The sequence below is a fragment of the Melopsittacus undulatus genome, chromosome Z (assembly GCF_012275295.1).
Source record: "Melopsittacus undulatus isolate bMelUnd1 chromosome Z, bMelUnd1.mat.Z, whole genome shotgun sequence".
Classification (NCBI taxonomy): domain Eukaryota; kingdom Metazoa; phylum Chordata; class Aves; order Psittaciformes; family Psittaculidae; genus Melopsittacus; species Melopsittacus undulatus.
Window position 1 is genome coordinate 10,431,966 of NC_047557.1, and position 26,528 is coordinate 10,458,493.

Sequence of the window (26,528 nt, forward strand, 5' to 3'; positions counted from 1 at the left end):
GTTTTCTCGGTTTCAATGAGACCTGAATGTTTTATAGTGCTTCTTTCTTTTTGTAATTTTCTTCTTTTTTTTGTTTTTTTTTCCTCCTTTTTTTTTGTAATGTCAGTATTGAGAGAAATAAAGAGAAATAAAGTATTTTAAAAAATACACTTCCTTTGCATGTGTATGTGTGGATTGTAGGGCCATAAAATGGGTTGGGTTGGAAGGGACCTCAAAGCTCAACCAGCTCCAACCCCTGCCATGGGCAGGGACACCTTCCACTGGAGCAGCTGCTCCAAGCCCCCAGCAAATCCCAACCCTGGGGCACACACAGTGGGAGCAGGAGCAGCGGCTGTGGGCAGAGCTGGGGCAGCCTCTCCTGGATCAGCCCCAGGGATGCCCATGGAGCACAGGAGGGACGTGCGGAGGGGAAACCCTTGGAGCAGGGATGCAGGTGGGGATGGGATGCCCATGGGGTAGGGGATGTCAATAGGGAGTGCACATTCATGAAGCTGGGATGTGCATGGAGAAGGGGTGCCCTTGTGTCAGGGATAGCCAATGGGATGTCCATAGGGAGCACACATCCATGAAGCTGGGATGTCCATGGAGATGGGGTGCCCTTGTGGCAGGGATAGCCAATGGGATGTCCATAGGGAGCACACATCCATGAAGCTGGGATGTCCATGGAGATGGGGTGCCCTTGTGGCAGGGATAGCCAATGGGATGTCCATAGGGAGCACACATCCATGAAGCTGGGATGTCCATGGAGATGGGGTGCCCTTGTGGCAGGGATAGCCAAGGGGGTGTCCTTGGAGCATCCTGCCTGCTCTGGAGCAGCCTGGCCACTGCCTGCCCTCTGCCAGCAGGAGACAGGAGGGTTTGGGGGCTGCAGGACCCTCTGAGCCCCACACCCTGACCCCATCCAGCCGAGAGCCCCTTCCTTTCTCCCCAGTGCCTGTGGGGGCTCCCCAGTCCCTCCAGTAAGGCACTGGGCAGGAGAGGAGGGCACATGGAAGGATCCTGCCCCTGCAGGGACCCGTGGTGACAGTTGCTGTCCTGGAGCTCCTGTAGGTGCTGTCACTACCGTGTCCCATGGGTGTCAAGGAAGGAGGGTTTGCAGCCCTTCTGCTGTGGGGGGGCAGCTGCAGTCAGGGAGGCAGCAGGGCTGGGGGAGCTGGGACACACATCCCGAATGGAATCACAGAGCCTGCTCCTCCTGACCTCCTCATGGATGGGATGGATGGGATGGATCTGTCCACGGGATGAATGGGATGGATCTGTCCACGGGATGAATGGGATGGATCTGTCCACGAGATGAATGGGATGGATCTGTCCACGGGGTGGATGGGATGGATCTGTCCATGGGATGAATGGGATGGATCTGTCCACGGGATGACAGCCCCAAGGGCAGGGACAAGAAGCCGCTCTGGGGAGTCCTGAGGAGCTCCTGCAGGGAGCAGAGCAGCAGCTTCCCCATCCCGCCTGGATCCCAGCTCATCCAACTGGAGCTGCCTCTGCTGGTGGAGCAGCGGCAGCATCTGGTGGGAGCAGGAAGCATCCCTGAGGTGCGAGCGTCCCATCAGCCCCACAAGGGTGGTGTGGGGCAGGGTGGCACCAGCCCCCCCATCCCCATCCCCACTGCCCCACAGCCGATGTCTGCAGCCCCCCACAGCGAGCAGCAGGCTCTGCTCAGGCAGAGGTGGTGTGAGGACAGCAGAGCTCCCAAGTAGGGCAGTGCACCCCCCAGGGGCTGCCCTGGCACAGAGGCCCTATTTAAACACAGTGCTCCCGATTCCAGCTCTTTTCCTGCCCACTGCTATGCACAAGCCCCTCTCGTGGGCAGCTCCATCCGGACACTGCCCTTAAACAGAGCTGGTTGGATGGAGCCCTCCGAGATGGGACAGGAGCTTCTGCTGCCTGGGTCTGCTCCCTCCTGGCTCACCCCAAGGCTTGGGGTCACCTTCTGCCACCCCATCCCTTTGCAGACACCCTCAGGGCACCCCTAAAAGCCAAGAGCACTGCGGCTGCTCTGTGCGTCCCAGAGGCTCAGGGCTGGCCCTGCTGCTGTGCATGGAGGCAGTTGTCTCCCATGAAACACAAGGATGGCAGTGGCACGTTCAGGTCAGAGAAGGGAAATGAGCCATGGAGCAATGCACTGGGGGGGAAGAGCCATGGGCAGAGCCCAGATCCTGAGCTGGGGGCACATGAGACTGGCTGGCCCCAGAAACACAAGGGGATGCAGGGGATGTGCGGGAGCTCCCCTCGACCCTAACTCCAGCAGTGTCACATGAGCAGCTTGTGCCCAGGCAGGCAAGAAGCCAACAGCATCCTGGCCTGTACCAGCAATAGTGTGGCAGCAGGGCCAGGGCAGTGAGCATCCCCCTGCACTGGGCACTGGTGAGGATGCACCTTGAATCCTGGGTTCAGTGCTGGGCCCCTCACTACAAGAGAGGCATTGAGGGGTTGGAGGGGGCCCAGAGAAGGGCAAAGGAGCTGGTGAAGGGTCTGGAGCACAAATGTGATGGGGAAGGGCTGAGGAACCTGGGGGGGTTTAGTCTGGATAAGAGAAGGCTCAGGGAGACCTTACCGCTCTCTACAGCTGCCCCATAGGGAATGTAGTGAGGTGGGGCTGGTCTCTTCTCCCTAGAAACAAGTGATGGGACAAGAGGAAATGGCCTCAAGCTGCATCAGGGGAGGTTTAGATGGGACATCAGCAACAACTCCTTCCCCCAGAGGGTGCTGACATCAGAACAGGCTGCCCAGGGCAGCAGCAGAATCAACATCCCTGGAAGTGCTCACACAGTGTGCAGATGGGGTCCTCAGTGCCATGGGTTAGTGGTGGCCTTGGCAGTGCTGGGGAACAGTTGTACCTTTAAGCTCTTCCCCAGCTGATTCTGTGATCCTATGAGAGCCTCAGTGCCCCTCGTGCTGCCCTCAGCCAGGGTGGACAAGATGGGACCTGCTGGAGCCCTTTGCTGCAGAGGACACACCAGGGACCTGCTGCCAGAGCACAGATGCTGCTTCCAAAGCGATTCCTTCTGCTAATGTGAGCTAATGGGTGTTAAAAGGAAGAGCAACCCCGGGGGCAGCAGGGAGTGGATGCACACACAGATGGGCTCCACCACAGCAGAGACAGGGGTGGGTTTGCAGGCAGCCCCAGCACCACACAAAGGAAGGGCTGGGGCCTGAGTGGAGTTTTGTGGGGGTTTTATTATTTTTTTATTATTTTTATGGTGCTTTTTTGTGATATTTTTTATACAGGCTAGCGTTGTACCCTTTGCTAAAGCTGCTGATTCTGCCACATAAACTAGAACAGGAATTTCTCAGAAATTAAGTCAGCTCCCCTCCTTGTTAATGAACTGTCTGCCTCCCAGCTGAACAATGGTTTGGATCTGTGTCTGCAGAAAACATCCCCTGTACAAAGTCTGACGTGCAGCTACACTGTTCTGACTGAGGAATGAAGAAGCCAAAAGTCCATTGAACATTGTATTCCCCTGTACAACGTGGCCTGATTTGGAGTTTGGTCCACCGAGGACAGCGAGTTAACCATAGAGATCATCATCATTGTCTTCGCTGTACACGTTGCCCCCGCTGCCGCCTCCTGTGCCTTGGCTGGGACCAGCACCACCCTGGTTACCAGATGGGAACCTGTGTGCAGTGGTGCAAAGGGGAGAGAAGAGATGCTGTTCAGAAGCCTCCTCACAGCTCAGCAACATCCCTCCCTCCACACCAATACCCCACATCATGTAGGACACCCCAAATGGAAATGGGATGGAGCCTTAGGGCAGGTCATGCGAAAGGCTCACAGAGCTGCTGGCTGCTGCTTGTGTTCAAGGGAGCTGATTCTGACCCTCTGCTCGTGTGAGACCCCACCTGGAGTCCTGCATTCAGCCCTGAGGCCATCAACACAAGTGGGATATGGACATGCTTGAGCGAGTTCAAAGGAGGCCAGGAAGACGATCAGAGGGCTGGAGCACCTCTGCTAATCACAGTCTTCCAGTACCTGAAGGAGCCTGTTAGAAATCTGGAGAGGGGCTTTTGACAAGGGGAGGTAGGAACAGGACAAAGGGAATGGGTTTAACCTGATAGAGAGGAGATTGAGATGAGCTCTTAGGCAGAAGCTCTTCCCTGTGAGGGTGCTGAGGTGTTGGCACAGGGCACTGCTTGCAGTGTTCAAGGCCAGGTTGGACACAGGGGCTTGGAGCAAGCTGCTCCAGTGGAAGGTGTCCCTGCCCATAGCAGGGGGTTGGAACTGGATGAGCTTTAAGGTCCCTTCCAACCCAAACCATTCTAGGATTCTATCAAAACAGGTTAATGGGCTTCAGGAGGACTAACAGAGCAGCTACAACAGACCTCCAGCACAGCCACAGCGTGCTGTCTGCTGTGCATGCTGGGCAGAATGGAGAAGCGTGGCAGAAGAGAGGTTTGCTGCCCAGAGCCCAGCAGCAGCTGCCTCCCTGCTCTGCTCTGGGGCTCTCCCCCATGGTTACCTGAAGCTGCCAAAGCCACGGCTCTGCTGTAGAGTCTGTGCAAACATCTCGTATTTCCTGATGTCGTTGTCACTGACGGAGCGGCGGGCGAAGCGCATGGCTTCCTCAAAGTGATCCCGGCGGATCTCAGGAACAGGGTCATCCTCCTCCACTTCCTGCAGCAGGACACAGGGTCCATGGACTGCCTCCCTCTGGGCCAGGAGGCCACAACACCCACCAGGGCAGGGCCTGGAGAGGGCCTCTGACCACGAACCCTGACCATGAAGCAGCCCAGGAGAGCCTCAACCTCCCACCAGACAAGAACAAGGTGCTGCAGGTCCACCCTCTGAGCACAAGCATGAGGGGGGAACCCTCCACACCTCACCCAGGTGAGCAGGGATTGCTCAGGGCCCCACTCACCATGGCAGAGGGGTTGATCTGCCTCTCACGTTCCCTCCTGATCTCACTCTCGATGGACTCACGGATGGCCAGTTTGCAGGCACGCTGGCAAATCTCTGTCAGGTCAGCTCCCGAAAAGCCGTTTGTCATCTTAGCGAGGAAATCCAGGTCGACATCCTAGAGAAAAAACAGGATGTCCCTCCTCAGCACCTTACAGATAGAGAGGTGTCTTCAGGTCCATGGTATCAAGGTGCTGCCTTAACTCTGAGCAATTCTGGAAAGATCAGCTGTTCAGTTTCTTGGTTTGGGGAGCAGTTAATGGCACACAAAGGCAGGCACCCACCCACCAAGAATTCACAACACCTACATAAATGCCTCTGCACTTGTGGATTCAGGCTATTAGGTCTCAGAATTAGGAGTCAAATGAACACTGCTGGACTGGAAATCAAAGGGGATTTCCAAGACAATGGTGTGAGGCACCCATGCCCATGGCAGGGGGTTGGAACTAGATGATCTTGAGGTCTTTTCCAACCCTGACTATTCCATGAAGGGACCTCCTCCTCCTTCCTCTCAATTGAAGGGGTAGTACAGCAATCTCCTTTGAAGCTCTTCTCAACAGAGCCACGAAAGGTAAGCTTCACATAAAAAAACTTGAGCTCTCACTGGACATTTGCTGTTCTATGATTAACTATCAGCTACATTATTGCCTCTGCCCCAGGCAAGGGACACAGCTCTTGCCTATGATTGAGTTCAGCAATAATCAACTGCAGTGCTTCCTCTCCAATTTCCATTTCCCATCCACAGTAAATGTTCTACATTTACTTTCCTTCCAGACTGCAGGAATCTCTTCTGTCTTGTTGTACAGGCCTTCCTATTCCTGCACTGTGGGCAGACCTCCACTTTGTGACAAAGGCCTGCTGACACTTCAGAACTCAAGCCTCCCTTTACCTCTTCATTTCCATCCTTCAGGAACTGGAGGTTTCCCACTTGTACCAAGTACCACTTGGAGTGGCCCCCAGCCCTCTGCTCTGCCCTCAGCTTGTGAGAGATGTGTGCAGCACACAGCAAACCCAAGCCACACATGTTCAGGGTGCAGGTCCTACCTTAGCAACTGGTGATTTCCTCAGGTTAGCTTTAAGAATAGCCACCCGGGACTTCTCATCAGGCAGAGGGATGTAGATGAGCTGATCCAGACGGCCAGGGCGCAGGATGGCTGGGTCAATGATGTCCGGCCGGTTGGTGGCACCGATGATGAAGACGTTCTTCTTGGTGGACATGCCATCCATCTCTGTCAGGATCTGGTTGATGACACGGTCTGCGGCACCGCCACCATCGCCGATGTTCCCACCTCGAGCCTTTGCGATGGAGTCCAGCTCATCAAAGAAGAGCACACAAGGGGCTGCTTGGCGGGCCTGCAAAAAACAAAACAGAACAATTAGTCCATGTTAATAACACCCAGCAAGGAGCACAATGACTTCAGACTATGCCTACCCTACCATTTAAAAGGAATATAAGAGCACTGCTGCAGCAAGAAGAGGTTGGTCTCCTGCCACACAAACCCTTAGTCAGACTCTCCTGAAACACAAGCTGAAGTGTGATAACTCTGATGCCCAGAGGGAAAGCTGGAGACAATCTGCCTGGACCAAATTGTCCCTGTAAGACCTGGGGATGTCAATTGGCACTTCACGCACTCAAGTATGGGTAGGTGAGTTATATCCGATGGAAGGGGGAAACCCAATCACTGTCTTCAGCTACCTCATGGGTAGTTATAGGGAAAACCCAGATTTCTCTTCAAGGTGTGCAGTGAAAAGATGGAAGCCCACCAGCACAAACTGCTGCAAAGGAAATTCCAGCTAGACATAAGGAAATTCTTCACACTGACAGCTCAAACACTAGCATGCAGGCCCAGAGACATCAGGGATTCTCCATCCGTGCTCAAAACATGAGGCCCTGAGCAACCCATCAAATTCCCAAGTTATCTCTGGACGAACAGCTGGACTAGATCACCTGTGAGGTTCCCTAAAGCTTTCACTCTCAGTGCTACTTTGTCCTGGCAGCACCTTCCCTTGCTACAAGGGTGAAGATTCTCAAGATATTCCATGCTGATACCTTCTGGGACAGGAGGTGACTCTATTTACTCTATTTATGGAGCTCCTTCCTAAGCCATGTATACTGCAGGACAAGAACACACAGGATATTTTGCAAATCTTTAGGTGGTGACAGCTAATGAGTTGTTAAGGTAAATTGTCAGGGATACAGAGGGTATCCTGTGCCATCCTAACACTAGCCTCACTGGTAGGGCACTGGAGCATCTATCGTCCTGTAACAACAGATGCAAACTGCAACCAGAGAACAAGTGTAAATAGCTACGTTGCTGAAGAGGATTAATTCCCTAACTGCAGGAAAGCAGCTCCTACTCTCAGTGCAAGTGGGGAAAACACAAAAGACACAAACAACCACCAGGCCAGAGTGACAAATGCAGCAAAGTTATGGGGGTACTTGGGCACAAACACAGCACAGCGAGCAGAAGCAGCACTCACCTTGTCAAAGATCTCACGCACGTTGGCTTCAGACTCACCAAACCACATGGTGAGCAATTCCGGCCCCTTGATGGAGATGAAGTTTGCCTGGCACTCATTGGCAATGGCTTTGGCCAGCAGTGTCTTACCACAACCTGGTGGCCCATAGAACAGAACACCTTTCGATGGGGTCATGCCAAATTTGAGGAACTTGTCTGGATGCTCCACAGGATACTGAAGGAGATCAAAACAAACAAAAACTTCTCATGAAGCATAACAGACCTGTATTTTAGAACCACAGAATGGTTTTGGCAGGAAGGGACTTTCAAAGGTCATCTAGTCCAATGCCTCTGACATGGGCAGGGGCATATTTCTCTAGGTCAGTTTTGTTTCTCCTCCTACCAGAAATACTACCTGAGATTTCTGGTGGGTTCAATACAAGATCCTGTCTGCTGGAGTTTTTAAACTGAAGCTGGTTTGCAAAGCACCACAGCTAAATTAGAAAGCTACCTTAAACAACCTATTCACCTCCTAGGAACTAAATACCAGTCCAGGTAGTTTTCCAACTTAATCCCAACTTCACTCTGCCCCCTAGACGCAAAAGGGAACAGCTCATTATCTAACCTATTCACTCTGCTCTCCAGAGACAGGCAAGGTGTATTATGTGAGCATTTATCCTCAGCAACAAGGTCAGAGGCAGGTGACGATTTCAACATCAGAAAATTAGGCTGAAAATTAAGATTCTTTTATTCACAGACAGGATGTTCCTACAGTGCCAAATGAAAGCAGGAATGTATCAAACCCATACCACCCCAATACAGCCCCCAGGAATTTCTACAGATCATTCATTGCTTTCTGTCCCAGTCTTCCCCTTCATAGAAGGCTTCAGAATTACTTCTCACCTGTACCTGTGGTAATGCCGATGAGAAGCCCTTCAGAGGCTCTCTGTACAAATATCTTCATCCATTTTCTGGCATGTAAAGCCAGTCCTTGAGTGAATTCTCAGCAGTGGTCACACTGCTGGTCTCCACTTAAAGAGAAGCAGAACTGCTGCTGTTTCTGCATGTAACACAACACACACCCAAGGTGACACAGGAGACTCAGATAAGGAAAGCCTGATGCTGTTTCCCAGTGTCTTCCTCTCCAAGTTCAACAAGATGGACAGCATGATATTTTTAGTCCAAATACCATAAAAACCTCTGCACTTACCCTCTTCACAGCCCAAATGGGAATCTGAAGAACTGGATCTTGTTATTCTAATTATCTTTCAAGAACGTTAAGCAAAAATCTGCTGGAAACCCTTACCTGTACAAGCTCCTGGAGTTCTCTCTTTACATCTTCTAGACCACCAATATCTTCCCAGGTAACTTGTGGCACCTCCACCACAGTCTCCCGAAGAGCTGAAGGATTGCTCTGGCTCAGAGCCCACTGTTAGAAGAAACAGCATTATATGAATGCTAATAGTTCACACTCGCTTCAGATAAGCAATTAAGACATTGCACCCCAAAGAAAAGGGCACTCCTGCGTTACCCTGAAGTCATCCATGGTCACAGCCAGTGAATTCATCACTTCAGCATCGATTGTTTCATCCTCAAGGTCTATGAGATCCATCTTCTTTCTGATAGCCTGAAGAGCAGCTTCTGAGCAAAGAGCAGCCAAGTCAGCACCAACATGGCCATGGGTCTCGTTTGCCACCTGAAAACAGAGCACTGACTATGACTCACAGGGATACAAGCAATTGCACTGCAAGGGCAATGCATGCTCTGGTCACCCACCGGGAAGTGCAACAAAGCTCTGTAGGACAGCAACATCAGTACTTTGCTGCAGATTCAAGACAAATGCTACCACATATTCAACAGGCAAAGATACTCCTGCTCCACCTCCTGCTTGAGATCAAAGCTGCAACTGGAATTCAGGTGGCTTGCAGAAAGATAACCCAGAGGACTGCAGTTCTTCATTCAGGACAGAGATGGCAGGAACCACCCAGTTTACATGTGTTATCCAATGCCACCACAATGCTCACCCAGCTCTGTGTGAGCTGTTTTAGGCTTGTTTTACTTTAAAAGGGAATGTGTCAGGAAAAAGACCCAGGAGGACAGTGGTAAGGCATGTCCACAGTGAACTGATACACATCAGTTTCACTTAGCCATAATAGTGAGTGATGATTTCTGATCACTGGTAAACTGGTTAGAAGGAAGCCCAGAGATCACACACTCACAGAGCGTCATACTGTCCTAAGTGAGCAACTCCAGTTGTGTGATCAAACCTTAACAACCATTCGACTATATAAGAGAGCACCAGGAACATCTGTCTGCAGAGACAAGCTTTCCCAATAGCTCACTACTCACCTGCTCCAGATCCACATCATCAGCCAGCTTCATATTTTTTGTGTGGATCTGCAGGATCTCCAGGCGCCCAGTGGCATCTGGTATACCAATATCTACCTCTCTGTCAAAACGACCTGGGGAATACAAAACATGATGTTGAGCTGCTGATTCTGCAAACCAGAGGAGCTGCAGCTGCTGCCTTCCTCTGACTGAATAACACGATGGCAAGCCACAAATATACAATTTCAGAAAATGCCACACTTTTGGGTTTCTCTGCAGCATCCGTCAGCACAGTAGACAGCAGAGTCAGATCAGAGAAGGAGGAAAGGCTTTGGCCATGCAGGGGAAGTGAGACTACTTATCAACTGCAGTTCAAGATTATGTAACACTGAGGATTGCTGGCTTAGTAACTTTTTCTAAGCCCCATTTTTAGGAAAATATGCCGCCCTCAACCAATGCACAATGACACATTTGTGTTTATTACTACCTTTGTGTCCTCATCACAAAAATAGGCAAATACTGAGAAATTCTATTTTTTTCAGAGCTTTCATAGAAGTACAAGTAGGCCCAGGGTCTGGAGAGCTGGGAAACCCAGGTATTACTGCAATATTAACTCAAGATACCTCCACTATCATTGTCCTCTAGCCATAGCTATGCATTCAAATGGCTCACTACATATTTAAGAGGCCACTTCCCCCTGCACACTTGATTTGTTGCCATTACAGGCCGTACCAACTGCTCTGATACCAGACTAATTCACAATGCAAAGTTCTAAAAACTTGGACCTCAGAAATGGACTTCTTATCAGTAAGAGAATCAGACAATTCAGAACCTTCTGCAACCAAAGGCATGAACATCCTCTTAAGCATTTACTCCTTCAGTATGTCCTCAAACAGGTTCACTGTATAGAGGCTAACATACTTTTCAAAGTGGGATTTTTTCCTACAGATTTCTACCCTAATATGGCATGAAAAATGATACCAAAGGCTGGAAGCCTAGAATTGGATTTCAAGCAAGCAGCTGGAGACAAGTCAATAGTTTATGTAACATACAGAAGATGTTTAGCATTAATTTCTGCTTAATCCTTCCAAAGCCCTTGAAGCACAGCCTGTAACAAAGTGTATAATGTACAGGAAAAACACTGTAGCTGTGGTTACCAAATCGCCTGAGTGCTGGGTCGATGCTGTTCGGTCTGTTGGTAGCTGCCATGACAATCACATGTGCTCTCTGCTTCAGTCCATCCATAAGAGTCAGCAGCTGAGACACTATGCGACGTTCCACCTCTCCATGTGTCTATGGAGAGAGAAAGCAGAGCTTAGATCAAAAGCTCTACAACACAGCCAGGAGCTAGTATGTCACTAGAGTGGACAGATATGACAGCCATGAGCTGTTACAGAAGTATACCCGATTCTTCTCATGTCCAACTGAAATAATGTGTTAAGTTAAAAACTGCTTTACCCTGCACTCAAATGCAGGGATTCATGACAGCTACTACCAAAACGGAGGTACTACTTTACCTCCTTCAGGTTTTCTTTACCTTCTCTCTCTTAGGAGCAATGGCATCCAGCTCATCAATGAAGATGATAGCAGGAGCATTCTTCTCTGCTTCTTCAAAGGCTTTCCTCAGGTTGCTCTCAGACTCACCAGCCAGCTTGCTCATGATCTCAGGACCTGAAAAACAGCAGCACTGTGGCACCCAGAAGAAAGGCAGCCAGCCCCAAGACACACAGCTCAGTCTTTCTTAGTACAACTTTCACATGGGACAATCTATATTTCAAGCCAAAGCAAATACTAACAACGGAATTCACTAAATTTGCAGCTGAACAGGCAAAAACAGCGTGCAGAATTACCTTCTATAATTATTCTGATGCTTTCAGTTTACTCTAGCAGAATGCAGCGCTAGTCAATGAGCTACCTTTAACTGCCTCTTTCCTTACCCTATTTTCACACTTGGTGAGCTTCTCTGCAGTGAGCCACCGCACACTGTTAATGCCAGTCCTAGCTTGCAAGAGAAGCAATCAAATTATATGGTGATAAACTGTCACAGTAGGGAAGGAAAAAGCTCTAAGATACTGAAGCTGCTTTTAGCTTATATCACACAGATATATATTTACCTCTGTAAGATCCTATAAATGATTTAAAAAAAAAACCAACAAAACCAACCAAAAAAAAAAACACAACCCAAACAATAAACCCATCTCCTCTCAAAGGATAAATAAAAAATAAACCCCTCAGAATGTGTGAGCACATCAACCCCCAAGGAAGGACATATTCCCCTGAGATCTCCTACAACCACTGAACAACAGTGCAGGCTTACAGATTCATTCTGTTTTTACGGATTTTTCCACCATGATGTTAAGAGTGTCATGAAAGTATGTTTCTAAAAGACCCAAGAGAAAGAAACCTGACCCTCAGGAGCACAAAGCTGCTAGCTCACTGAAGCCTGGCAAAGCCACCAGTACTCAGAGTACCACTACAGGTAACTCACCAGCTTATACCAGCTCTGTCTACAACAGCTCCAGGCTCGGGACCAGCAGACAGAACCCACCACTAACTCCAACAATGCTATTTTTATTATGCAACAGGAGTACAAGTGCCTAAGGAAACGGCTGGCTCATTAGTATTCAGTGACAGCTTCCACACTTCAGGAAGTATATGACAAGGGCGACATATGGTTAAAACCAGCCCATTTACATCTGCTGTCTCAAGATACAAAGGAAGTCACTTCCTTACTTCCATGCTGTGCTACACACTCCTTTGCTATCACCTTCATGGGTCTGTGTGACTGAAATCAGAAAAGCAAAGCAGTACACCTTAAAATGTTCAGTTATTCCAGCACTGACTGTAAAAGCAGTGAGGAATTCAGTCCTTACTGGACATAATCAGCAACCATCCCAGCTGGTTTAGGTGAGAGCTATTGACAGGAGGCTGTCGCTTGTAGCTAAGTCCTACCATACTCATTATAGCTTCCAGGGAAGCTCCCTCCAATTAATGTTACATGAAACAAAACAGATCTTGTGCTTTACCTGAGATAAAAGTAATCCACAACAGACCAGCTTCTTTTCTGAATGAATGTGGTGGCAGCAACAGATCTGAGTGTCCTGCACCCCATACACTCAGAATAACCTCAGCGCTTCATTCCCAGCTCTGTCCTCATCAACATAAATGAACACCCAGACAGATAAGACTCCAAGTCCAAAGCTAAGTTCCAAACACCTTGACACAACACAGTCAAGCTTAAGGGAAGTGCCACTACAGATGTTTCCAAACGCTTGGAAGAGGTAAGGAAGGCTGTCAGAGAGACAACGTGGCTCTGTGAGCCCTATTGAGACCATTCATTACCACAAGACAAATGAATGAGCACACAGCAGATCTGGGGCCAAATCAGACACAAAATTTACCGTTGATCAGGAAGAAGAAAGCTCCTGTTTCATTGGCCACAGCTCGGGCAATCAGTGTTTTACCAGTGCCAGGAGGACCATACAGCAGGATCCCACGTGGAGGCTGAGGACAAAGGCAAAGGACTTCAGTGGTGAGCTAGTACTTCAACGTGCAAGTAGCTTCACAGTGCAATTGTAAGCATTTAATAAAGCCAGTCCAAAATTGTGATGCAAACTCATGCAACAGCTGCCATCCCAGCATTGCTCATCAACACCCTTTCTACTTTGCATGACACACAAACAAAAATCTTGCCAGTAACTGACAGCACTGATTCAAAGCATCACTCCACTTTAAAAGCTGCCAGTATATGTGTCCAGAACATGTAAGGAAATAATTTGCTAACACTAGCATTAAAACAAAAAAGTCCTCACCCATTACTTATATCCACACCAATGCCTCACAAGCTTCTGACATCAAGAGGAACGTACCTTCACCCCTATGGCCTTGAAGAGCGCAGGGTGTCGGAGGGGAAGCTCCACCATCTCTTTGATTTGAGCCAGCTGCTTCCGGCAGCCACCAATGTCATCATAGCCCACTTCATTCAGTGACTCCTCTTCATCCTACCAGGAAGGAAGTATATCTGAGTGAAAACAATAGTTCAACAACCCCTCCCAGGCCACAGAAGCCAGGAATATGGGGTTTTGCTTGTAGGTGTTTCTGTGCTGTCTTGAGATCCTCGAGATCCAGGAAGACTTTCAAATCTTCCTGGTGTTTTCTACAATTGTATTTTAGCTCTGCTTTCCCAGACATACAGAGGGTACTGCCTGCATGTACCTTGAATAACAGACTCTACTGCCAGGTTCCTTACAGACTGCAGCACAAAACAAGCTCTGTGACCCTCTGATGTCACTAATAAAGACCGTGAAGCTCAGTATAAAATAGACATGTTCCTTAAGCTGTGACACCTCTAATTACTTGACACACTCAAGCCGCCATACAATTCTCAGATGTAGTATTGTCTTTTAGGATTGACTCAAATTAACAGAGAATGTTATGATCCAGACATTTGGATAAGATCAAATGTAACCAACTCTTCCAGTATAGCTCTACAGCATCCACTCATTTGGCTGTCCAGATATCTGCTGGCCACATATATCTGTAACATTAGGCCACACTAAAAATAAAATAAGACAGCCTGGAATCTCAGAGAGGCTCAGTCCAAGAATGTCCTGGTTTGAGCAGCAGCAGTCATTTTTATTCCTTCTTGGTAGCTGGTGCAGTGCTGTGGTTTGACTTTCGGGCTGGGAACGGTGCTGACAGCACCTATGTTTGTAGTTACTGCTCAAATGTTTGGTTTGTCCAAGGCCTTTTCTTGAGCCTCATGCTCTGCCAGGGAGGAGGGGAGGCCGGGAGGAAGCAGAGACAGGACACCTGACCCAGGCTAGCCAAAGAGCTATTCCATACCATAGCACGTCATACCCAGGATGTAACTGGGAGAAACCCGGGAAGGGCTGGAGCTCTGGGGGGATGGAGGAGGTATCGGTCAGTGCTCGGTCGGGCAGGGTGGGGTGAGTTATGGGTCAGTGGCTGGTGAGGTGTTGTATTCTCTTCACTTGTTATTGGCTTCATCATTATTATTTGTAGTAGTAGTAGCAGCAGTGATTTGTGTTATACCTTAGCTATTAAACTGTGCTTATCTCAACCCATGGGGGCTACATTCTTTGGATTCTCCTTCCTAACTCTCTGGGAGTTGAGGGAGCAAGGAGGGGGAGTGAGTACACGAGCTGTGCAGTTTGGTTTTAAACCATGACAAAGACATACAGATGGGAATTACTGCCTCAGACAGGTCACTCAATGTCCTGCTTTCCCTAACACCAAAGGTGTCCAGGTTTGGAGATCCCTGCCCATCCTGGGCCCTGCTCCAGGGCTGGGGGAAATGTTTTTCCAGTTAACTACTGGGAATTTCTCTTGACCCACTGCCTGGGCACAATTCTCACAACAGCCGGGTCATCTACATTTCCCATCAGGCAGTTATCCCTTTGTCTTCCCTTCTCCAGGCTGCATCATCCCACTCTCCCAGCTTCTCCTCATTCATTCTGGCCTCCAGCTTCTTATCATCTTGATGGCCTTGGCTGAACTTTCTTCTAAGTGTCTCTGCTGTGTCATGAAGAACTCTAATTCAACTCATGGGGGGGTCCAGATGCAGGCTCCAAGTGTCACACAGAGGTAAATTTTTTCATTAAGGCACCTAACTACAAACCAGCCCTCACCCTGATGTGCAGATGGTAAAAAGGCACTTACTTTTATGAAGTATACAACCACCTTAGCTCATTTCTCTGATATTTTCTACTGTGCAACAGCAAGGTGGCTAAGACCTGACAGACAAGATACTGAGGCTGTCTCAAGCTTGGTACACTCAAGGCTAGACACTTTAAAAAGTATTAAATCCCAGACCCCTAAAGTCAATCACATGGGGATTTCAAATTTATCACTGAAAAAGCACTAATTGCTTTCTTTTCACATGAAATTTAACAGCAGCTCTCCCTGCTATGCATCAAGGGAAGTCTGGAATTCAAAGATTCAACTCCAGCATGAGATATCTGGAAGTAGATGCAAAACCAGCTGCTGCCAAAGTATAGCATCTCTTCAGCAAACCTACACAGTGATGTTATCTCAGCATATGAAGGAGGACACTGAAAATACATTTCTCTGACTACCTTCCGCAGCAGCACATCTCTTGAAACCAGAGTTTTTAATGTATGCCAAAACAGGAAATGCAAACACTGCTGCTCTCAAGCACTGTCACAGATTCTGGCCAGAGGGGATTCAGTAGAACTGCGTGGCAGGATTCTGCTCACCTCTCGCTTGATAGGCTCTCCTTCACAATGGATCACTGTGTCTGGAGCCACTATGCAGTACGGACTTGGGTCTGTCTCCACCACTTTGAACTCCACTGCACGCATCCCTCCACGTACCAGGAAGATGTCACCTGTAAAAACCCATACTTCAGTAGCCTGCTGCAACAGACATCTGCAAAAAGTCTACCCTTGTACTAGCAGTAGTGCCAGAGGACAGGGAAAGGGGTTATAGGCATAGGCTGCTGGCATGCTCTGCATTCTGAACTCCAGAGCTGCATGTACTGTGATGATCCAGGCACAGTTTAGATCCACAGCAGTTAAGTTCTCAAATTTCCTCTAGTAACAAACAAAACAAGCAAACAATAGAATAGGATGCTGCCTAAATACACAGTACAAAGGCAAGGAATCACATTTCTTTTTCAATCAGTTTCAATTTAGTATTTCTGAAACAAAGAGTCTTAACTTAATACTCAACATTTTGAAGTTGCATAATTAGTTTTTACTAGTTACAGCTGGTTATCTCCAAAACTAGACTGATATATAATACTGCACTACTACTCCTCGCTAAGCTGGGGTATAGAAACTGGATTAACTTCAACTTGTGCAACAGTGTATTAGGACCCTTTGTACCAGCAGAAGTGCTGCTAGCACAGCTCCAAAAGAGTATTTGGATTTCTACATGGTCTCCCAATTAATGATTAAATTACTCTGAAGAAATGAATTTAATCAGGGTGCCAACTGGTACATCCAAACAAATCCCCAATTCTATGGCAGCAACTCTCCAGTTCCATCACGTGGTAGCCACTTAGTTTAATGAGATTTTCTCCCGAGTTCTACCTGAGGCTTTTCTCATGTTCTCCAATCTCATGTAGCACAACTCCCACCCCAAACTATCAAGTTACTCAGCCACACAGCAGCAGCAATCACCATTTCTTCTGAAGACTAGGAAAATTAAATCAGCACCAGCAAAATCTCACTTTACAGACGTCAGTCTAATGCTTCACAGAGATCTGTATGAGCTAGAAATTCTGTATATTGAAGTCTCAAGACTAGCTCACACTCACCACCACCAGGACTTGAGTAACAGGCACTATTACCTTTCCTGATGGGTCTGTACGCTTCCAGGAAGTATGGCTTGAGATAGACTTCAAACAGGTTTCCTGTGATCCCTTCCACTGTGTCATCAATTGGCAGCACATGGATACGTTTGCCATATTTCACATCTGGGCAAGGCTGGATGCTGCAACAGAAGGAAACTCCAGTTAGCCACGTCATGCTGGACTTAACTCGAGTCTGGAAACGTCAATGATGCCCCTTCCCAGGCCAGTACAAAAAACAGAAAGAACTCTCCAAAGCCCTGATGGGATTTCCACCTGCATAACAACATTTCAATGCTAACTATGCAAAAACCATACCAATCAAGAGCCAGCTTTCACAACACGCTTTCCTTCACTGCTCTTAGCCAACACTGGGGAATTTCATGCTTTCTTCTGACCCTTCTGCTCTTCTGTAGCCCCCATCGCTATCTCCATAGCACATTCACAAGTTACTAATGCACCCTAAAGAACTCTAAGAGTCACAAGCTAACTTTTTTTTCAACAACGAGCTACTCCTGAACGAGTTGCAAGGGAAAAGGGAGCTGGAAGCAGCTCTTTCCTCCTGCCTCTCTCCAATTTCCAACAGACAGCAGAGTCCCTATGGCCAACAACTCTGACTTGGAGCAAGGGCTCCTGCAGTACTAGCCAGGGGCAGCCAGGTGTCCGTCAGTCACATCTTAGAGAGGCTGACATTTAGCTTAAAGTCTGAAGGCCCCTTCCTTCTTCTTAAATAAACACTGCAATTATTACTTTGCAGCCTAAGACAGAGTATCAGGCTCTGGCAGAGAGCTCAAACTGGCTTTGCCAGCTAGTAAGAGCCTATGTGGAACTTCAGCTGAGAATGCATCTCTTCATATGCGAGCCTTGTTAAAGACCCTGACTGGATTCTTCTACCACATGCTTTATAGAGAGGACACAGCAGAAGGGTAAAGGCAAAGACAGACCACAAGCTGGAAGTTATTAGTGCATGAGTCTGGATTTTGGCAAAAAACAAACCACAGAAACTAGCACAATAAAGCAGTCAGAGACCAGCAAGAAAAACTTCAAGGTCAAGAAGTGTTAAAATTTTCTCACCCCCGCAATGAATTTAAGACAATTGGTAACAGATTTGGGAGGCTGAGAAGTACACAGGCACACTCCCAGCAGAGGAGGGGAGAACACAGGCTGAACTGACAGAAGTTACTCCAACAAGTTACTCACATGAGGTTAAGTAAAGAATCACCTTCATTTTAAATCCAGACTGGCACAAAGCACTGTTCTGTTCCAGCTACAGCAGTGCTTAAAACTTGTGTTTTCTAGTGGTGGGATGGGGAGAACAGCCTCATTTTTTTCCTCTACAAAGTTTACTTGAAACACATCTTGCATTTTAAGGTTATTCCAGAGACTGCCTCAGAAAGCGTACTGTCAGAAACCAGGCTTCAATTCTCCCAGAACACACGAGACATTCTCATGGAATTGGAATACAAACATCTTCCATGGAAAACTGGTATATAAACATCCTTCAAAGGTTTTTAACCTGGCTATTTGACTGGTTCACGTTTTTGTCACTCATTTCTAGCACGCGTTTTAACTTCTGTTTGCCACAGATACTACAAGATAAACTACAGTGTTGCTTAATGCCTTCGCACAGTTAACACTGAGGACACAAAAAAGGTAGACAAGAAACATTTGCAAGTTCATCTGACAATGTGAATTTGGGATGTGACAGCAGTGGGATAAATGAACCACTCAGTTTAGTAACAGGGCCTGGGCTTCTGAAGGTCCTGAAGAGACTTCAAGAAACTTCAGAATAATTTAATAACATTAATCTGAATACGCATACAGCAGAAACACTAAAAAATAAAGAGAGATCCTTGATTCAATATGGTGGCCTTCTATAATGGGGCTATGGAACTGATGGAGAGGGGTGGAGCAGTTGATGTCATCTACCTGGACTTGTGCAAAGCGTTCAACACTGTCCCACACAACATCCCTGTCTCTAAACTGGAGACATCAATTTGATAGGAGGACCACTCGGTGGATAAAGAACTGGCTGGATGGTCGCACTCAAAGAGTTGTGGTCAACGGTTCAATGTCCAGCTGGAGACCAGTAACGAGTGGTGTCCCTCAGGGATCGGTGTTGGGACCAGTCTTGTTCAACATCTTTGTTGGTGACATGGACAATGGGATTCAGTGCACCCTCAGCAAGTTTGCTGATGACACCAAGCTGTGTGGTTCTGCTGATATGCTGGAGGGAAGGAATGCCATCCAGAGGGACCTTGACACGCTTGTGAGGTGGGCTGATGCCAACCTCATGAAGTTTAACCATGCCAAGTGCAAGGTCCTACACCTGGGTGGGAGCAATCCCAGGCACAGCTACAGGTTGGGCAGAGAAGAGATTCAGAGCAGCCCTGCAGAGAAGGACTTGGGGGTGTTGGTTGATGAGAAAAAGAACATGAGCCAGCTTCAGTGTGTGCTTGCAGCCCAGAAACCAACTGTATCCTGGGCTGCATCAAAAGAAACGTGACCAGCAGGTCAAAGGAGTTGATCCTGCCCCTCTACTCTGCTCTCGTGAGACCTCACTTGGAGTATTGTGTGCAGTTCTGGTGTCCTCAACATAGAAAGGACATGGAACTGTTGGAACAAGTCCAGAGGAGGCCACGAGGATGATCAGGGACTGGAGCACCTCCCATGTGAAGACAGGCTGAGAAAGTTGGGGCTGTTCAGCCTGGAGAGGAGAAGGCTGCGTGGAGACCTCATAGCAGCCTTCCAGTATCTGAAGGGGGCCTACAGGGATGCTGGGGAGGGACTATTCATTAGGGACTGTAGTGACAGGACAAGGGCTAACAGGTTCAAACTTAAACAGGGAAAATTTAGATATAAGGAAGAAATTCTTTACTGTGAGGGTGGTGAGGCACTGGAATGGGTTGCCCAGGGAGGCTGTGAATGCTCCATCCCTGGCAGCGTTCAAGGCCAGGTTGGACAGAGCCTTGGGTAACATGGTTTAGTGTGAGGTGGCCCTGCCCATGGCAGGGGGGTTGGAACTAAATGATCTTCAGGTCCTTTCCAACCCTAACTGTTCTATGATTCTATGATCTTGCAAGCATTTCTGTGATCTCCTCTGCAAGATGTAAGAGAACTTCCTGCAGACCCTGACTCTATTGCAGACTCAGTCAGTTCAGAACCACCACACAGATCATTCAGGCAACCCAGGACAGGCAAGGATTAGCAAGCAAATCCTTACCTGATCACATCACCCAGGCGCACTCTCAGGTTGTTGCGAACAACCCTGTTCATACGAATCTTCTCATCTGAGCAGGTATCATCTGACAGAACAATGCAGACTGCTTCTCTCCTCTTCTTTCCTTTTAGCAGAACAGTGTCTCCTCTGAACAGCTGCAATTCATCCATTTTCGCCTGTAAATAGTGACAGAATTAGCACAAGCTTTTGACAAAACAAGAATGCAAGCATTTAAATGACAGTTGATTTTGGAAAATAACGTCTTGGGAACAATATACTGAGTCCACAAGAACCGACTCCCTCTCAGGTGGTCAAGAGTCAATCCTGAAGTCAGACTATGGAAGCAAGTTCTACTGAATCTCACAATCTGAGATCAATATATACTTTTAACATAGAAGAGCATTAGGAAACAAGATAACCCCCACCCCGTACTTCCCACAGCTGCAGCTGCTGACACAATACTCAGACTCAGGTTGCAAAGTTACCTTTCAAGCCAATACACACCAACAGCTTATAAATTACCAGATTAAATGCTTTGCTTTTACAGATGACACACCTGGGACAGTGACACAACACTGTTGTCTTCATTGATGGCTTCATCAACAATTAACCGATTCGGCCTGTTCTTCTGCTTCAGAATTGCGGTCGATAAGTCATCTGCTTTAGAACTGGTAAAGAAAACAGAAGTTATGAGTCTGAGTGATAAATGCTGTCCCCTTTCCACCCTCTGCCTGTTTTAATATCCATTCTCTACAGGCTTCTTTGCTACCTTGACTTTTGTAAACTACACTTTTAGACAAAGGAGAATATTTTCCCAGGCACCTGCTAAAGGAGTTCAAAGCACAATATTTTCTGTCAGTAAATGTAACTACTTCAGTAGCCTCCAATGGAAATAGCTACGAAACTATCTCTGAACAGAAGTGGTCAGTGAAATACTGCTGACTGCAAGATGTTTTGCTTAAAAGAATTAGTCAGGCTCATCTGAAATCACATGTAACCACTGCTACCAAGACAAAAGTTGAAGTCTATTTGGTGTCAAATCCCAGATAAATAGGGGAATTAAAGGACAATGCTGCAGCTTCCCTAACAGGAAGAGCTGTAAGAGTTTACACTGTCGAGGCTTATTAGTTAAACCTAGCAAGCCAGTAGAAACATTCAAAATGGGGGTTTCTTTATTTTACAGAAGATAAGCACCTTCCCATGATACCTTCACCAAAGTCACTGCAATCTCCAGCCCAGTATGCCACAAGAAATACAACTAGTCCCCCTTAACAAAACAGAGCAAGGAAACAGAAGAAAGGCAAATTAAGTATTTTCCTTCAAAATCTAATACAGCAAATCATTGCCTCTATGAAATAAATATGAATTTGAAACAACTGATTCCCTTGAATCTGCACTTCAGCCAGCCACAACAGTGGTGGACTGTAGTAACTTCCCTTGGTGCATGCCTGGCTGCTTTCTCCAAGTATTCCAGATGTGCCAGTGCCTAGGGTCAGACCAGAAAACTCTGCAGAGTTTGGTTTGATTCTGACAAAAAAATTAAGTCTGGCTTTGTCCTGAGCAAGCAAAAAGCACCAGCAAGGAGTAGGAAGCTTTGTGGACAATGCTGCTGGCACTTTGGCTGCATCAAAAGGAGTGTGACCAGCAGGTCGAAGGAGGTGATCCTGCCCCTCTACTCTGCTCTCTGAGACCTCACTTGGAGCATTGTGTGCAGTTCTGGTGTCCTCAACATAAAAAGGACATGGAACTGTTGGAACAAGTCCAGAGGAGGCCACGAGGATGATCAGGGACTGGAGCACCTCCTGTATGAAGACAGGCTGAGAAAGTTGGGGCTGTTCAGCCTGGAGAGGAGAAGGCTGCGTGGAGACCTCATAGCAGCCTTCCAGTATCTGAAGGGGGCCTACAGGGATGCTGGGGAGGGATTCTTCATTAGGGACTGTAGTGACAGGACATGGGGTGACAGGTTGAGACTTAAACAGGGTAGTTCAGATTAGATACAAGGCAGAAGCATTTTTAGAAGTCTGTTAGAGGGGTGACATACGTACCCTGTAATATTACCCCAGGCCCTCCCCACCCCTCAGGGAAGAGGTTTTTCCAAGACAGGCTATGTGCTATTGGGTTCTTTCTCTAACATGTAAAAGGGGGAACACCACCAAGCAAGCCTTGGAAGGCAGACAGCTTGCTTCCAAGAGGTTTTCAAGCTTCATATAAGCCCTGATAGCATGGGAAACGTGGCAAATGACAGACAATGTCATTTTAAGTTAACAAAAGGAGTAGCTGCAAAACAGGTCTTTCATGGACTGCCAGCACTGGGAAAGTCACCTTTTTCCTCTTTTTATTGAAAGGGTGCAAGATTTAAGCCATCAGCATCCATCCCCTTCAATGTAAGATGTTACAGATCCATTCTCCAAACCCAAGAAGACACAAAGCAGGCTGCTGGATACACCCTGGAAGGAGCTCATGAACTTCATCTTCAACCTATCATGTGGTATTTGTAGAGTCCTAAAAAGTCTGAGATTTCCAGGAAAACTGAGCAAGCAGTAAGAAAACTGAACCAATACATTGTCAAGCCAAGAGAGGATCTTGTGGTTCCAACAGTGCTTAAGCCAAACAACCTACTAGTAAGGACCTTGCCTCAATGTTAGTTCATAGCCACTGGAAATTAATTTAGGACAAAGATTTTAGAACTTCACCTAAGCAACACCAGAAAGAAACAATACTCCTGTTTAGCCTGTTGAAAGTGTGCATGTAACTCATACCCCTCTGCACACAAGATGTGGATCCAAAGGGCTGTTGATAAGAAAACTACTGCCAGAGTTTGGCTACATAAACTGTTTTTGAAACTGAGTGTCTGTCCCATGGGATGCAGTCACTTCCAGGCTGTCTGAAAAACAGTGTGGGACAGATAAACATAAAAGAAAAAAAGAACTGGGCAGCAAATGGAAGTTTTTGAACCAAAACTGTCCATAAACAAAAAGCTGCATGAATCTGGAAAGAAAGTTCAGACACCTTCAGATATGCAGCACTGCTGAAGAGCACAGCAAGAGGTCAACATGGTTCTGCTAAACAGGAGAAGAAAAGTTTTAGTACCGAAGCACTTAAATCTACAGTTTCTGAAGTAAGAAGCAAGGGCTGGATCAATGTTGTCAGTACATCACTGCACTTAAAGCAATCGAAAAGCTTGGACGCATTAAAAATGGAACACAGGTCTCAGATGTAGGCATTTACATGTGCAAGGTCAGCTTCAATTTTCTGACCTGAGAGTACTGCAGACAAAGAAACAAAGGTGTTATGACATTTCATGTCAGCTACGTAGCAGAGTGATCCTATTTCTCCGACAGACTTTGAGAGACACACGCTGCCTATGTTCCAGAAGCAATTCAGAGTATTACTATTATCACTATTTGCACTTATTGCATCTCTCCTGGGTGTTCCTTATGCTTTCACAAAGAGTTACACATTCCAGTGTGTAACTGAAATGACAGAGCAAAATATACCTGTGCACCTCAACCATGCTCAGAGAATCCCTGACACCCATCATCAGGAAAGGACAGCATGAACTGGAACACGAAGCCGGAAAGCCCAAGGCATGGGCTGGGGCTCCCTCCTGCCAACTTTCTCATGTGTGCTAGTAAACTTCATCAAGTGGCAGGACAGATGGCTAACCCAGGTAGTTTTTACAGCTCCTCAATAAGCTTCCTGTCAGAGAGAGTGGTGTAAATCCTCTAGATCATCTCCCTTACTCACCCTGTAGGTCAGCTCCCTCACACACTTTCATTCTTGCTCCTTTCTTTCTTTGACTCAACAAAGAGATAAACCAAACACAAAACATAGTTTTAGAGCTCTTTGGAATTAAAAGGAAATTCAAAGCCTGTATCAAGCCTGCCCCTGTGCCATAATGGCACAGCTAATGGCCAAACTTGCATATGAAGAATAAGGCATCGATAAAACTGAAGCAAACTCGATGGGCTGCCCATTCGCATCCTCATTCCTCTTTTCTCTCTCACAGCAGTCACAACAGCCCCATTTGACAAAGGGTGAGGGAACTTGTTAGAACTTAGTATCAATTCATAGCTTTTATCTATGTCACAGCTCCCCTTGCTCAGCATGCGATAATGCCCAGCAGCTTCGCATTATGGTAGGTGGCATGAAGAGAAAGAGCAGAAGGTAATTATCAGTTAGTGATTCTTCTCAAAACAACAACCAACCTCCAAAGCTTCACTTAAACTGAGGAAACAAGTTGTGTCTGCAAGTCTGTGCTAAAAATATAGCAAAAAGTCACTGAACCAAAGTGATTCCAGCTGCAATAACTAAAGTGAAAAGAGTCATGCCTTCTGCACACTGTTGTGCCCTTTTATCAATGTCCTCATCAACTTGCTTCTGAGATAAAACCAGTCTGAGGCTTCTCACACCCCTGAACATCCGTTTTACAGGCAGATCTGCTTTCCCCAGGTAGGAATTAAATCCCCTCAAAATACACATGAAACAATTTATCTATGGAAGCAAATGAATGAGGTATCCATGATTGCAGCTGCTTACTGGGACAGCACATGACAACCAAGCGGTGAGTTCATACCCCTGCTTGGGATGCCAAGTTCTCAAAAGCTGTTTCAGGCAGGCAGGCACACGAAAACAAGAATCCCTTTGGAAACCACATTCTCTTAGCTCTTGCAATGCTACTCGCCATGTTGGGCCCCAGTAGAGCAAGATGGCTGCCAGCAGCAATGACCCCCAAAATGGCAATTAAAAGTAACTGGTTTCCAGTTGGGGAAACTTTCATTGGTTCCTGTGTAGTCCTAAGTTTGCTCGAGCAGAAATTAATTTTTAATGACACTGTTCCCCTCATTCACTGCAAAATACACCCCTGAGACCATCACTTCCATCACAAGTTTTACCAAAGACACTGAATTCTTGGCACATCTTGGTGGAACTCAGCAGGATGAAGCAGGTCTAGATTTCAGGAGTTGCAAACAAAAAGGAGAACATAAACAAAGGACACTAAAGAGACCTAAAGTGCCTCTGGCCCGGCCAAAAAGTCACTCCCAAGTATTCCTGGATCTGGGAAATTCAACTTTAGGCTCTATTTCCACTCCTCTCACGGGGCAGTGAAGTGGCTCACCCACATGGGCTGGGATCCAAGAGACCACTGTTACTCAAATGCTTTTTGAGGAGCACGAAATATGATCCTCAGCCTGGAACTGAAAACAGAGCGAGGTAAGACACCGGAGATGAAAATAGAGCCGATGGCCTCAGCTGCCACAGCGGCCACAACATGTCTGCCTCTGCTCTTGCCAAGTCACTCGTTAGCCCCGGCCCGCTGCAGGGTGGAGGCCGGGACATGCCTTTCCCCTCCTCACTGCCCCGACAGCCGCTCCAAGCCATGAAGACAAAGCCCTCCCTGGCTAAGGCCTAGCGCCGGTGGGACGGCCCGGGCCCTGCCGGCGCACAGGAGGCCGGCGGCCCCGTGGAAGGGACAGGTCCCAGGCCCAACGGGAGGCCAGGCCTGCCCGCCCAGGCTTCGCCTCGCCCCCACCCCAGCCCAATGACTCGACACTTCCCGGGGAGGCCCAGCCGGGAGCGGCCCATCCCCCTCCCGGCACCGCCTCCGCCCGGTCGGGGCCTGCATGACACAGCGTGGCCGTGGGACGGAGCGGGCCCGGGCCGCGCAGCTCAGAACCGAGGTAACGCGGCCTAGGCCGGGCCGGGCCGGGCCCAGCCGCCGCGGCGGAGAGGCCTAGGCCGCGGCCTGCCGGTGGGCGGGCGGACAACCCGCACTTACTCGGAACCGGAGGCCATGGTGCTGGGGGGGAAGGGGCGAGGGGAGGCGGGCGGCGGCTGCTCGTCAGGACGGGTGGCGGCGGTCGGGCTGGCGGCGGCGGCGGCTCCGGCCTCGGCGCTGACTGAACCTCAGAGCCGACTCATCGGAATGGGGAGCACCGCCCCCCGCAGCCCCGCGCCGCCTCGTCTGCCTAGCAACAGCGTGCGCTGGCCAATCGGAAACTCCGCCCGGCCGGCGCCTCAGCCAATGGGAGACACCGAAACGGCGAGGCAGAGATGGGGGGGGGGAGGAAAGAGCGCTCTCCCTCCTGCACCCTGCCCCTCCCGTTTTCTCACCGTCACACCCGTCAGCCAATCACAGCCCCGGCCCCGCTGTGGCCGTTCTACCTAGCAACACGGGCCTGGCAGCCAATGGCAAAAATCAACCAATGGGAAAATACGGACTGGGGGAAAGTCCCGCCTCCGCGGCTGTCCGGGATGAGTCGCGCCTGGCGATTGGCT

At 48.2% G+C, this 26,528-nt stretch overlaps 1 protein-coding gene across 1 annotated transcript; it reads right to left on the reverse strand.

Moving 5' to 3' along the window:
• Positions 1 to 3,169: 3,169 nt before the first annotated feature.
• On the reverse strand, positions 3,170 to 26,184 carry VCP (valosin containing protein). Its single transcript, XM_034072724.1, has 17 exons — positions 26,029 to 26,184; positions 20,806 to 20,917; positions 20,253 to 20,425; positions 17,030 to 17,172; positions 15,933 to 16,063; positions 13,563 to 13,694; positions 13,095 to 13,197; positions 11,231 to 11,364; positions 10,851 to 10,986; positions 9,715 to 9,827; positions 8,897 to 9,061; positions 8,672 to 8,794; positions 7,388 to 7,600; positions 5,951 to 6,259; positions 4,869 to 5,024; positions 4,470 to 4,624; positions 3,170 to 3,627 (listed from the first exon to the last, which is right to left on the reverse strand). Exons 1-17 carry the CDS (start codon positions 26,043 to 26,045, stop codon positions 3,522 to 3,524), a joined length of 2,421 nt encoding a protein of 806 aa, XP_033928615.1. The 5' UTR covers positions 26,046 to 26,184; the 3' UTR covers positions 3,170 to 3,521.
• Between the last annotated feature and the right edge of the window lie 344 nt (positions 26,185 to 26,528).